General features: G+C 44.6%; 2 protein-coding genes across 2 annotated transcripts in view; one reads left to right on the top strand and one right to left on the bottom strand.

Moving 5' to 3' along the window:
- The first annotated feature begins 5317 nt into the window (after positions 1-5317).
- The window catches only part of LOC127605710 (uncharacterized), a 284213-nt gene continuing 274760 nt past the window's right edge, over positions 5318-14770 (top strand). Inside the window, exon 1 of the mRNA XM_052073490.1 lies at positions 5318-5414. The gene's annotated coding sequence lies outside the window, so the exon portion shown is untranslated. The remainder of the gene's footprint in view (positions 5415-14770) is intronic.
- ncbp2 (nuclear cap binding protein subunit 2) lies at positions 10436-14330 on the bottom strand. Its single transcript, XM_052073510.1, has 5 exons — positions 14048-14330; positions 12286-12372; positions 12059-12153; positions 11788-11926; positions 10436-10805 (listed from the first exon to the last, which is right to left on the bottom strand). Exons 1-5 carry the CDS (start codon positions 14135-14137, stop codon positions 10722-10724), a joined length of 495 nt encoding a protein of 164 aa, XP_051929470.1. The 5' UTR covers positions 14138-14330; the 3' UTR covers positions 10436-10721.

The raw sequence follows: 14770 nt of genomic DNA, 5'->3' as shown, positions 1-14770 counted from the left end.
TCTCATCAGAGACGGCGACGAGTCTGCGTACCGCCAGCAAGTGGAGCAGCTGGAGCTCTGGTGCGGCCGACACAACCTCGGGCTGAACACGCTCAAGACTGTAGAGATGATCGTGGACTTCAGGAAACATTCTTCTCCTCAGTTGCCCCTCACACTATCCAACTGCCCTGTGTCAACCGTCGAGACCTTCAAGTTCCTGGGAATCACAGTCTCCCAGGACATGAAGTGGGAAGTCAACACCATCTCCATCCTGAAAAGGGCCCGGCAGCGGATGTACTTCCTGAGGCTGCTGAGGAAGCATGGCCTGCCACAGGAGGTGCTACGACAGTTCTACACGGCAGTCATCGAATCAATCCTGTGTTCTTCCATCACGGTTTGGTTTGGGGCCGCCACAAAAAAGGACAAAATCCGACTTCAACGGACAGTTAGGACGGCAGAAAAAAATCGTTGGCACCGCCCTACCCACTCTTGAGGACTTGCACACTGCAAGAATCAAGACAAGGGCACGGAAAATCCTCCTGGATCCCCCGCACCCTGCCCACCACCTTTTTCAGCCACTCCCCTCAGGCAGACGCTACAGATCCATGCGCACCAAATCCAGTAGACACTTAAACAGCTTCTTCCCTCTAGCCATTAACTCCTTAAACAGTCACTGACATAGTCACTCTTCTTGCACCACAAAATGGTACTACAAAACTACTAGTATACTCTAAAATGGTTCAATGATTTTGTTGTTTACGATGATACTAGTGCAGCGTGTTATACCGGAGACAAATTCCTTGTGTGTTCTACATACTTGGCCAATAAAGATGATTCTGATTCTGATTCTGATCTCTCTGTCCATTATCTGAATCGTTTTATCCCCAGGAGGGTGCTGGAACCTGTCCCAGCTATCTTCAGGCGGTTGGCGGGGTACACACTGAACTGGTTGCCAGCCAATCGCAGGGCACACAGAGAAAAATAACCATTCATACTTACAATGATTTCTTGGGACAATTTAGGGCACAGGGAGAACATGCAAACGGCACACAGGAAGGACAGGCCCAGAATTGCACCCTGCACCTCTGCACTGTGAGGCGGACGTGCTGACCAGCCTCCACCGTGCCGCCTCACTGAGTGATCCGCATTGTTCCCGAGTTAACAGCTCGGGAACGGTATGAAAATCAGAATGTTGGTGTTACATTGACAAGATAAGATAAGATAAGATATCCTTTATTTGTCCCACAATGGGGAAATTTACAGCCTCCAGCAGCAAGAATGTATGTAGAAAGAAGAAGAGAAAAAAAAACAACAACAAACATCTTTCAATTAAATACAATATGAACACAAATGGATAAATCGCAGTACTATTTACAATTTTCCTTCACATCATTTAATTATTATTATTATTATGATTGTTTTTTTTTTTGGACCACTTAGTTTAACATGTCCGAGGCAGTCAAAGATTTACATTCAAAACACTTTTTTAAATTCAATATATTTCAGACAGCTCATATAAAACAGCAGTAGGCCACGTCGCTCTGCATTAACATTGCCTTCATTTTGACACTTTGACATCTGGCTGGTTTGCCAAACATTTCATCATGCATTTATCACCTGATGGCTGGACAGATGTTGAGAGGTCTTGCTGAGTCTTTGGGTCACCTTCAAAATCACATGGCAAATGAATTGAAAACAGACAAAGTTTGCCAAAACCCTGAAACTGAGCTGAGCGGTCACTAATAGCATGCTGAGATTTAACAGGACAGGTTCATTCAGAACAGGCCTAAACATGTTCTGCCAAAGAAGCTGAGTGCAAATGTTCACCATCAGATCCAGACTTTCTCTTTTGGAAAATAGACGTATGAGTGCTGCAAGAATCGAGTTCTGAGTTTGTGAAATGGTATTTTGCACCGCCCACTCCATTTCAGAGGGTGGTAGTAATGGACCAAACGTTTTTTGCCAACTGCTAGAAGGCGAAGTAAAACCTTTGAATTAATAGTCATGACTACTTTGTATTGGTTTCCTCAAGATATACTTTAAATTGCCAGCAACAATGCGACAGGAGAGGGCGGCCCGGTAGTCCAGTGGTTAGCACGTCGGCTTCACAGTGCAGAGGTACCGGGTTCGACCCACCTCTGGTCTCCCTGTGTGGAGTTTGCATGTTCTCCCCGGGCCTGCGTGGGTTTTCTCCGGGTGCTCCGGTTTCCTCCCACATTCCAAAAACATGCGTGGCAGGCTGATTGAACACTCTAAATCAGGCATGTCCAAAGTCCGGCCCGTGGGCCAAATCCGGCCCGCGGTCGAATTTCATCCGGCCCTCGGCCCCTATCATAAAATCAGTGCCGTCTGGCCCGCAGGTTGGGCGCAATGGAACACGTGTTGCATTGACTGAGGTCTCGTAGACTGGTGAGTGATGTTTCATAGAGTACTGTTTCCCTCTAGTGGCTAAATGAGTAATAGCATTCACTAAATGAGTAATAGCATTTAGACACTAGAGGGCATCACTCACGAGTTAACAAGACATCACTCCGTGTTTATATTGACTGATATGTCATATTTCAAATGATCCTTGCAGTTGTGGATATGTGTATTGCTTGTTCATTTCCCTGTTGTTCGAGTCAAAGGTTTTGTGACTATTGAAAAGTCATGGTGATACATTTTATGTTTCAAATCAATCAATTTGCACTCAGGAGACTTTTGTTTAAGAAAAAGTCAAGTGAATAAGCAGTTGCATGTGATATACCTGTTTCAAATGAACCAAAAGAAATTCTTAAGATTGTTGAAATTAAAATAAAAATGGAAATGTAAAACAGACTAGCTTACTAAAATTTGTTGAACAATATTGTTGTTCAATGTAAAGAATGTCAGCCAAGGTCGGCCCCCCGACATATTACTACATAAAATCTGGCCCCCTTGGCAAAAAGTTTGGACACCCCTGCTCTAAATTGTCTCTAGGTGTGAGTGTGAGTGCAAATGGTTGTTCGTTTCTGTGTGCCCTGCGATTGGCTGGCAACCGATTCAGGGTGTCCCCCGCCTACTGCCCGAAGACAGCTGGGATAGGCTCCAGCACCCCCCGCAACCCTAGTGAGGATCAAGCGGCTTGGAAGATGAATGAATGAATGCGACAGGAGTTTCATGGTCATCAACACTTCAAAATCAAACTTTTTGGCATTTTAAGAGTTAAAATGAAAGGACACAGCCACCAGCGTGCTCCAGAGTTCAACAGTGTAGGCTATGTGAAATGTATGTGGATGTGTGCAAAGCTCTCTGGGCAGGCACCATGTTATGTAGATACACTCCATTTACCATCTTAATCAAATGGGAATTATTTTGAACTCTGATGCGAGTGCCTCATGTCTATACAGCAAGTGCGACAAGCCCATGCGCTGTGTGACCTGAGCTGTCGTCAATATATATATATATATATATATATATATATATATATATATATATATATATATATATATATATATATATTCATTCATCTTCCGAGCCGCTTGATCCTCACCAGGGTCGCGGGGGGTGCTGGAGCCTATCCCAGCTGTCTTCGGGCAGTAGGCGGGGGACACCCTGAACCGGTTGCCAGCCAATCGCAGGGCACACAGAGACGAACAACCATGCGCGCTCACACTCACACCTACGGACAATTTAGAGTGTTCAATCAGCCTGCCATGCATGTTTTTGGAATTTGGGAGGAAACCGTAGTACCCGGTGAAAACCCACACAGGCCCGGGGAGAACATGCTAACTCCACACAGGGAGGCTGAAGCCGGAATTGAACCCAGTACCACTGTACTGTGAAGTCGATGTTCTAACCACTGGGCCGCCCAATTTCAATTAATTTTCTATAATTCAGGATCCTTCAAGTGATGCACACAGCCAACTATTACAACTAAAAATAAGGTTGCAGTATGACAGACATTTTATAACCACAGGAGTTGTTGATACTTGAGTTGGGTTTCCATTCGCTCAATAAATATATGTTGCTGCAGATATCAAAGCACATTGAAACGGAGTTGTGTGGAATGTCACCTCTCTGGCAGGGAAGGAGCCCGAGCTGATCTGTGAGGCAGAGAATTTCCGACTGGATATAGTCGGACTTGCCTCCACACACAGCCTGGGTTCTGGTACCAGTTCTCTCGAGAGGGGTTGGACTCTCTTCCACTCTGGAGTTGCTCACGGTGAGAGGCGCAGAGCAGGTGTGGGCATACTCATTGCCCCCCGGCTCAGTGCCTGCACATTGGGGTTCACACCGGTAGACGAGAGGGTTGCCTCCCTCCGCCTTCGGGTGGGTGGACGGGTCCTGACTGTTGTTTGTGCATATGCACCAAACAGCAGCTCAGCATACCTACCCTCTTTGGAGTCCTTGGAGGATGTGCTGGAGAGTACTCCTGCTGGGGACTCCATTGTTCTGCTGGGGGACTTCAATGCTCACGTGGGCAATGACAGTGATATCTGGAGGGGCGTGATTGGGAGGAACGGCCCCCCCGATCAAAACCCGAGTGGTGTTTTGTTATTGGACTTCTGTGCTCGTCATGGATTGTCCATAACGAACACCTTGTTCAAACATAAGGGTGTCCATATGTGCACTTGGCACCAGGACACCCTAGGCCGCAGTTCGATGATCGACTTTGTAGTTGTATCATTGGATTTGCGGCCGCATGTTCTGGACACTCGGGTGAAGAGAGGGGCGGAGCTGTCAACTGATCACCACCTGGTGGTGAGTAGGCTCCGATGGTGGGGAAATTGCCGTCCCGGCAGACCCAAACGTATAGTGAGGGTTTGTTGGGAGCGTTTGTTGGGAGCATAAATTGAAACTTAGGACAACTTTTTTGATCGAGGATGACAAAAACATTAGGATTACACACTGATGCGGGCATTCCCTCAGTCCTAAAGGAAGGCCCGTAGTCCGTCACTGACAAGAGATGAACTGGCAGACCGGCAAACTTTACTGACAGAAGTGATGACGGAGGTGTGGTTAAAATGGTTCAAAACTCGTCTTCTGATATATTTTTCAGTGATTTCAGAGGGGATAAGAAAAGGGGAATTGTACAAATAAAAATAATATTTTTGTTTTCATGTTTAGTATTGATTTTGGTAAAATGAGTATTTTCCTGGCAGACCCAAACGTATTGTGAGGGTTTGTTGGGAGCATCTGGCGGAATCCCCTGTCAGAAGGAGTTTCAACTCCCACCTCCGACAGAGCTTTTCCCATGTTCCGGGGGAGACAGGGGACATTGAGTCCGAGTGGACCATGTTCCGTGCCTCTATTGTTGAGGCGGCCAATCTGAGTTGTGGCCGTAAGGTGGTTCGTGCCTGTCGTGGCGGCAACCCTCGTACTCGCTGGTGGACACCAGCAGTAAGGGATGCCGTCAAGCTGAAGGAGTCCTATTGAGCCTTTATGGCCTGTGGGACCCCAGAGGCAGCTGACGGGTATCGACTGGCCAAGCGGAACGCAGCTTCGGTGGTCGCCGAGGCAAAAACCCGAGCGTGGGAAGAGTTTGGTGAGGACATGGAAGCCGACTTCCGGACGGCTTCGAGGAAATTCTGGTCCACCATCCGACGTCTCAGGAGGGGGAAGCGGTGCACCATTAACACTGTGTACAGTGGGGATGGGGCGCTGCTGACTTCGACTCGGGACGTTGTGAACCGGTGGACAGAGTACCTCGAAGACCTCCTCAACTCCACCAACACATCTTCCTTGGAGGAAGCAGAGCCTAGGGACTCTGGGGTGGGCTCTCCTATCTCTGTGGTTGAAGTCACCGATGTGGTTAAAAAGCTCCTCGGTGGCAAGGCCCCAGGGGTGGATGAGATCCGCCCGGAGTTCCTCAAGGCTCTGGATGTTGTCGGGCTGTCCTGGTTGACACGCCTCTGCAACATCGCGTGGTCAACAGGGAGAGTGCCTCTGGATTGGCAGACCGGGGTGGTGGTCCCTCTTTTTAAAAAGGGGGACCGCAGGGTGTGTTCCAACTACAGAGGGATCACACTCCTCAGCCTCCCTGGTAAGGTCTATTCAGAGGTGCTGGAGAGGAGGGTCCGTCAAGAAGTCGAGCCTCAGATTGAGGAGGAGCAGTGTGGTTTTCGTCCCGGCCGTGGAACAGTGGACCAGCTCTACACCCTTAGCAGGGTCCTCGAGGGTATGTGGGAATTCGCCCAACCAGTCTACATGTGTTTTGTGGACTTGGAGAAGGCGTTTGACCGTGTCCCTCAGGGAGTTCTGTGGGGGGTGCTTCGAGGGTATAGGGTACCGAACCCACTGATACGGGCTGTTCGGTCACTGTACCACCGATGTCAGAGTTTGGTTCGCATTGCCGGCAGTAAGTCGGAATCGTTTCCAGTGGGGGTAGGACTCCGCCAAGGCTGCCCTTTGTCGCCGATTCTGTTCATAACCTTTATGGACAGAATTTCTAGGCGCAGCCGAAGCGTTGAGGGGGTCCGTTTTGGGGGCCTCAGTATTGCATCCCTGCTTTTTGCAGATGATGTGGTTCTGTTGGCTCTTTCAAACGGGGCTCTCCAACTCTCACTGGAGCGTTTCGCAGCCGAGTGTGAAGCGGTTGGGATGAAAATCAGCACCACCAAATCTGAAACCATGGTCCTCAGTCGGAAAAGGGTGGAGTGCCCCCTCCGGGTCGGGGAGGAGATCTTGCCCCAAGTGGAGGAGTTCAAGTATCTTGGGGTCTTGTTCACGAGTGGGGGCAGGAGGGAGCGGGAGATCGACAGGCGGATCGGTGCAGCGTCTGCTGTGATGCGGACGCTGTATCGGTCTGTCGTGGTGAAGAAGGAGCTGAGCCAAAGGGCGAATCTCTCAATTTACCGGTCGATCTACGTCCCAACCCTCATCTATGGTCACGAGCTATGGTTCGTGACCGAAAGAACGAGATCCCGGATACAAGCGGCCGAAATGAGCTTTCTCCGCAGGGTGTCCGGGCTCTCCCTTAGAGATAAGGTGAGGAGCTCGGTCATCCGGGAGGGGCTCAGAGTCGAGCCGCTTCTCCTCCACATCGAGAGGAGCCAGATGAGGTGGCTTGGGCATCTGATTCGGATGCCTCCTGAGCACCTCCCCGGTGAGGTGTTCCGGTCATGTCCCACCGGGAGGAGACCCCGAGGAAGACCCAGGACACGCTGGAGAGACTATGTCACCCAGCTTGCCTGGGAACGACTCGGGATCCCCGGGGAGAGCTGGAAGAAGTAGCTAGGGAGAGGGAAGTCTGGGCTTCCCTGCTAAAGCTGTTGCCCCACGACCCGGCCCCGGATAAGCGGTAGATGATGGATGGATGGATGGATGGATGGATGGGATTGCGTTGTTAGTCGTTTTTTAAAAATCTGTATCATCTGCCAGCTGAGAGAAAATGTTTCCGCAGCAATCGAGATGCCCTCAAAATCGGATGATTTAAATCAAGATAGAATATCTGTGCCGCCACAAGAAAAATACAGGACATCCCTGCCTGATATCTCCCTGCTGGTAGAACAGCTTTGTTATACGTTCACTTAACTTATCATATGCATTGAATTTTCATAGCACTGGAAAAGTAGTTCCCAAATTCAACCTGTTTGGGATAGTCAAAAACAAATGTGCTCTACCCTGCTGAAAGCTTGAAAGTAATCAGGGACTAATATAAGGCTGCCCTCTTCAGTCAGATCAGAATAATCGACGAGGTCCAACACAGGTATTATGTTGTTGGAGATATGCCTTTTAGTCAGGAATCCTAATTTGTTTTCATCAATAATTGCATGGAAGATCTTTTTGTTTCGCAAAAATCAAAGCAAGCAGTTTGGAATTTGGTTATTTCAGATCTGTGACATGGTTGCTAGAAGCTCTTTCTCTCTTTTCCCTTGCTTTCATTAAAGGCATGGAATAAAAAATGTGACAAAGTTTCAGCAAATTCCTGATAGAATTCAACACCAATATTCCCGGGTCAACTATTAATTTTCAGACATGGCCTATAGCACCTCCTGTTGGATCACTGGGGAAATGCATACCATTTTTTTTTCTTGGATAGTCATTTTGAGAGTATAAATGAGGTCACATCATTTCCTAAATGAGTTCAGAATGATAACATAGCAAGCATTTGATCAACATTTTCTTTGGAGAGAGAGAAGAAAAGCACAAATATCAAAATTCAGACATGTTTTTCTTGTTATTAACGCTCCATTAATACTGATGTCAAATAAAGAATTGATTTGATTTTACTTTTTATTTGGTCTCCCGTAAATTGTTTTTGACTTGTCCAAATTGTATTCTATAACTATTGTAGATTCTTAGCCAGTTAAGGTTATCTTTATGAGTAAATTATCATGAGCAATTGTATCAAAAGCTTTTTTAAGTCAATGAAAATTGCCACTGCATAGTTAACCCCCTCCACCCCCATTCCTCCCCTCTCACAGTTTTCTTTGAAAATTGCGATAACAAGGTGACTAGCCTCTAATTGACTAAAGAGATGTTAGTCTCCTACTTTAGATACTCCTACTTTAGCAACTTTCCCTTTGTCACATACAGGTATCAGTTAATGGTTCAACAAATGTCGATCCGGTGAACGACGTCTGTCTCACAGTGCAGAGGTGCAGGGTTTGATTCTGGCTCCGGCCTTCCTATGTGGAGTTTGCATGTTCTTCCTGTGCTTGAGTGGCTTTTCTCTGGGTACTCCGGTTTCTCCCCACATTCCAAAAACATGCATGGCAGGTTAATGGAACACTCTAACTTATCCCGAGGTGTGAATGTGAGCATGTATCATTGTTTGTCGATGTGTGCCCTGCGACTTGGCTGGCAACCACTTCAGGGTGTGCCTTGCCTGCCCGAAGACAGCTGGGATAGGCTCCAGCACTCCCGATGACCCTTGTGAGGATAAGCGGCTCAGAAAATGGATTGATGGATGGTTCAACAATTACTTGAATTATATTCTTTATGGTTAAGATATAATTTCCATTCCCATCAGTTTCTTTTATTCCTGTTTTCTGTTTACAATATTAGAATTTTCCTCTTTAATCTACAGTTTCCAGGTTACAGGGTGTTTATGGCCCCATCTCCACAGTCCTCAACAAATTTCTTCCGTGTAGCTGCGGAGTTATTTCTTTTGCTTGTTTTTGACCCACATCAACCACATACTTCATATATTAATTTCCTGTCCTTGTCAGTAAAGTAATCTGGGTCAGTTTGTCTATTTCTAAAAATACTTTTTGCTACATGCAACACCTCATATTCATTTATTTTTATATTTCTTAAGTTTTTGGTCTGCCTTTCTGTTTTTTGTTTGTTTTTATAGTCATTGAATAACTGCTTTCTTTCTGAGCTATCTTTTTTGCGCACACATTTGGCCATCAACCCCTTCTGGACAAAGTGCCAAATACATCCCCTGATTCAACTTTCAACAAACTTAAAAGTTGAGCAAAAGTAGAACAGGTGAACTTTCCTCTGATTGGTGTAGTGAAGCTATCTAATACATGTTGAATTTTGAGTTAAAGATGAAAGGAAAGTGAAATTGGGATGGTCAGAATGCTTCTACATTTTCCTCTGTGCACCCTCATACCATATAATTGCAGCAAATTGGATGAGAACTTATTTTAATTAAATGGTCATTGATTGCAAGTAGATGAGCTGTGAGTGTTGATATTAAACTTTTGCTGACTGTGAAGATCTACGAGAGTAAACTGAAGTGGAATTTCAAACCCAGAGATCTCCGAAACCAGCATTGCTAACGGTTTTTAAATTACATCAAGTGGCAGGGGAGATGTTATCATCTTATCCTACTTCAGAAACTATTCAGTCTGACTGATTTATGTTGTCCTCTTATGCCCTCTTGTGTACATTTCAGAAAATGTACATTAGAAAGGGTACGCCACCGATTACTCATCATTGGTCACATTTGGTACCACTGCTTTATAGAGGACAATCACAGAAGGTGCCAGTACAAATATTCATTTTTGATTGACGCCATCAGAGAGAGAAATCAAATGTTCCTTGTTGTTCAGACATTATAACATCTACAAAAACTTTACAAAAATTTGATTCCGTCACGGGGCGGCCCGGTAGTCCAGTGGTTAGCACGTCGGCTTCACAGTGCAGAGGTACCGGGTTGGATCCCAGCTCCGGCCTCCCTGTGTGGAGTTTGCATGTTCTCCCCGGGCCTGCGTGGGTTTTCTCCGGGTGCTCCGGTTTCCTCCCACATTCCAAAAACATGCATGGCAGGCTGATTGAACACTCTAAATTGTCCCTAGGTGTGAGTGTGAGTGCGAATGGTTGTTCGTCTCTGTGTACCCTGCAATTGGATGGCAACCGATTCAGGGTGTCCCCCGCCTACTGCCCGGAGACAGCTGGGATAGGCTCCAGCACCCCCCGCGACCCTAGTGAGGATCAAGCGGTTAGGAAGATGAATGAATGAATGAATGAATTATTCCGTCACTTGATTTTGGTCATTCCTATTGACTGATCACCAAATACACAATTAATTAGCATTGGCAGAGGTAGAAAGTTCACACTTTATTAAAAACAAACTAAAGTATACACAATTTGAGACATTTCCATTCATGTGAAGAGTGGTTTTTTGGGGGGAGGGGGCGCTAAAATGGCATGCTTGCTTTACGTTCATCCTGCAGATAAATAAAATGAGACTGATACACTCAACACCACGACTCTTCATTGCTATGTCAGAAATAAGGACTACGTTGAAGGTGATGAGGGCTCAAGAGGCAGTGTTGAGGGGGGGGGGGGGTATCCATGAAACATCAAGACGGATTATTTCAAAGTTATTGTGGCCCTCTGTGCTGTTGAGCCAACTTTCCATATCCGCCTCTGGCTGGGTCGTAGTCCTGCCTGTACTCATCCCTTACCTACATAGAAAGAACCAAAAAGAATCACTGAAACATGAGAAAAGACTTTCAGTACATTCAAGGTTCTTCTATCCAGCGAACTATATTGCAGAGAATTAGTTGCAATCACAATTCATGTATGCAGATAAAAAGCAACACACCGAGTTTGGTGCGGGCTGAAAAAGCTTTTACATGTGATTTCACTTCTGTTCAAAAATAAGGACGGGCTTCAAAAAGGCCACTTAAGAGAACAGCATTAATAAAATATAACGTACAGCTTTTTGTACAATGTCACTTACAATCTAAGTGCTTGTTATGTATTACATTAGTCAAGTTTTTACACGTGGGATACATTTCATGTTTTAAGGGGCTGGAACGAGGCAAATGTGACACAAATCCCTTTCACATTCCTCCTACTTTGGTGCGGGCTGAAAAAGCTTTTACATGTGATTTCACTTCTGTTCAAAAATAAGGACGGGCTTCAAAAAGGCCACTTAAGAGAACAGCATTAATAAAATATAACGTACAGCTTTTTTTCCCCATGTCACTTACAATCTAAGTGCTTGTTATGTATTACATTAGTCAAGTTTTTACACGTGGGATACATTTCATGTTTTAAGGGGCTGGAACGAGGCAAATGTGACACAAATCCCTTTCACATTCCTCCTACATGTGACTCAAGTTGAAACAGACTATTGGTTTGACATCTTAACATTAAAAGTGGTTAACTTATTACACTCGGACAGGCATTTTTTTTCCAAATGTGCCTAGTCCTTCAGTGGATATGTACAATTTCAACATGGAGCAGATAATTCTCACAAATGCTACGCTGAAAAAAATAGTTTGTGCAGTCATGTCTTTCCTAATTTCCAGTCACGCAACTTTTTTTTGATTGGAGACATGCCCTTGCTGTCAAAAAGCAAGCAGCGCAGACACTTTTAACCTTCACACCCAATGGAGAACAGCATACAGTGACAACTGCAAGGGGTACCAAGGAATTTACCTGTCCTCCAGACTTTCCACGACCATACTGTCTTCCCTCCTTAAAGCCAGTGTCCCAGTCCGTCCTGATCATGCGGTCATCGAGACGTGTGCCATTTATGAAGCGCATAGCATGTTCTGCATCTGCCCTTGTATAGTATCTACACAAGCTGGGGTTAAGGTCTGTTGCATACTCTTGCATACTCTTCTGTGTGCGTGACAATACGTTCTGAGGTGTGTCCAGGCACATGTTTACACAGTACAGTGTACAGTGAACACAGTAAAAAGGATACTCGACAAAGCAGAAGCCACATGCTGTCTTCTTGACTTTATCCAGACCAATGATGATACGCTTTACATCTCCACTTTTAGAAAAAAGCTCGTGAACCTGTTTGGAAGAGAAAGAAAATGGTTGCAAAATATTTTCGCATGCTCTTCTGGAAAGCTATACCACAACCATGTAACATCTTCTCAACTAACATTACAGATTAATTAATTTAAATAGTTCAGTGTCTCTTACCTGCTCCTCTGTGGTGTAGAAGGAAAGGTTCCCCACATATAATGTGTGGCTTGCCTTCAGCAGCTTCTCTTGTATGTGACACTTACCCTGGAAACACAAGAACATATTCACAAAGATTAGCAAAAGTCACCACCAAGAGGTAGCTGGCGAGTAAAATTAACGGTGTTGTTAAAAGCAATACTACACCGAAGTTCTCAATGACTCATTTGAGCATTTACCGGCATCAATTACTGCAGTCAGGTCAGCCTCCACTCACAAAGTTGAAGTCAAGCCAGCCGCCACAGCGATTGTTAATACTTTGCATTACGGTAATCTGCTGCTAGCGAGTGGCGTTGGCCACCTTTAAAATCAAAGCTCGCATGTCAGTGGTTTGGGTTAGAAATAAAATAACTTTTCAGCGATCAAGCAACGACGAGTTCACCCAGGGAGAATGAAAATAGTTTCAGAATAGCACCAAGAAGCATTTTGAAGTTGAGATAGAAACAAAAGGCAATGTTAATTCTTCATCTATGACTAGAATTACACCTGGTTTAAAAAAAAATCTGTTCAAAATTCAGTTGGTGTTATCCCGCAACTAGACCAGGTCAAGAGCACACTAGGCTACCCAGGGTATCCAGCCGTAATACTTTCATTAAGATCTGCTGTTACACTTCAAAATAAAAGGGCTCTGAAATCTGAAATTATGAACTACAGTACACGCCTGAGATAAAAAAAAAAAAATACACAGTTTTCGTTATCCCACAACCAGACCAGGTTTAGGGAACATTAGACCACCCCAGGCATCAAACCAGTGTTTGCTTCAAGAGCTAATGTTACATTTCAAAATAAAAGGCATCTGAAATCTGAAATTTTTCACTACGCACCTGAATTAAAAAAAACACATTAAAATTCAATTTTTCACTATCCCGCAACCAGATCAGGTTCATGGAACACTCGGGCACTCCAAGTATCCAACCAAAATACCGATCAAGATTTTATGTTACATTTCAAAATAAGAGGCTCGGAAATCTGAAATTGTTAACGATAAACATGAATTAAAAAATACGCGTGATAACAAAAACAGATCGTTTTCATAATTTAAAAATGGATGTATAATTGAAAACGTAATATTGCGATGTTTTTTGTTTTGAAAAGCAACATCAGATCGTAATGAAAATACAATGGTTGGAAACCTGGGGTGGCCAAGTGTTCCCCACACCTGGTCTGGTTCCGGGATAACGAAATTTTATTTATTAATCTTTTTATTCTCAAATCGGGTGTAATTTTAGTCATTGATGTCGAGTCAACATTAACTTTTGTTTCTATCACAACTTCAGAACGCTTTTTGGTGGCTGAGACCGTTTTCATTCTCCCTGGGTGAACTCTTCGTTGCCTGACCGTTGAGAAGTTATTTTATAACATTATTTTAAATCCAAACTAATGGGGGCATGCACGAGTCGCAGAGCTTTTACTTTGAAGGTGGCCAACACTGCTCACTGGTGGCAGAATACCGTAAAGTACGGTTATTAACAATCGCTGGTTTGACCGTGGTCACCAATCTATTCTTACGGTATTTTGATACGTTTAGCTTCATACGGTATATAGGTAACTAACAGACGCGACTATACGTTTATAGCTGCCTAACAATCGGTCGAAAAATGTATGACTAAGCTACGCAAATGTTAAGAGAAATTTCCTTCTTGGACAAACCGTTTTCAGCAATTAGCGACCAAGATGTCGGTGTGGCACGTAAACTTATCGACCAGTTAGCATTGTGTCTTACCTTAAAATGTTGATCTCTGTATGAACCGATATCGGTGTAAGAGTCGCTGTTTAGAGCATTCAATTTCACAGACATTGCGGATAAACGCATAACAGGCGAAATGCTACTTATTCGTTAGTTTCGTCCTACGTTTCCGGTGAGTCCGCCGTTTAAACACGTCCGTGCGCAACAACTCCACTTGATCACAAAGATGTACTGTATTTTCGTGTTAGTCTTATATCGTCATATTTACAGCTAAGTGCGTGCTTCATAACACGGGCCTAAAAAAATGTTTGTTTTTTACGTCTGTAGCTCCTGCGTGCTGTTTCACTTTCCTGAATAGCCTTCAAAACCTTCAGAAAGACGTAAAATTTGAGGACTTTTTCCTTTTAAAACCCCAACCAGCTCATTTTGAAATGATCCCTTTAGTATCTGTCTTTGTATTATTTTATTTGCCCTATGTTCCTTTATTGTTGTCTAAAAGTAGTTGCTTTCTTGTACATACTGTATGTTGCAGGAGCTTAAGCTCAATTGAGACCACAAATACCTAAAGTACAGCCCAGGGTAAAATCTGGCCTTCCCAGAGGCTCTGACGAGCCCTCACAGTGACCATCAAGTCAAAGTAAAATGTAAAATATGCAGTGCTTTTATTTTGAAAAATGTGGTTTTATTGGTGTACACAAGTGTGGATGTGAGTTCAACAAGGTAACAAGCAAGACCTACAATTTGAGTCAGCACTGTTGC

Source organism: Hippocampus zosterae, chromosome 8, assembly GCF_025434085.1.
Source record: "Hippocampus zosterae strain Florida chromosome 8, ASM2543408v3, whole genome shotgun sequence".
NCBI lineage: Eukaryota > Metazoa > Chordata > Actinopteri > Syngnathiformes > Syngnathidae > Hippocampus > Hippocampus zosterae.
Note: the sequence above shows the minus strand (reverse complement) of the source record. Positions and strands in the feature narration are given on the sequence as shown.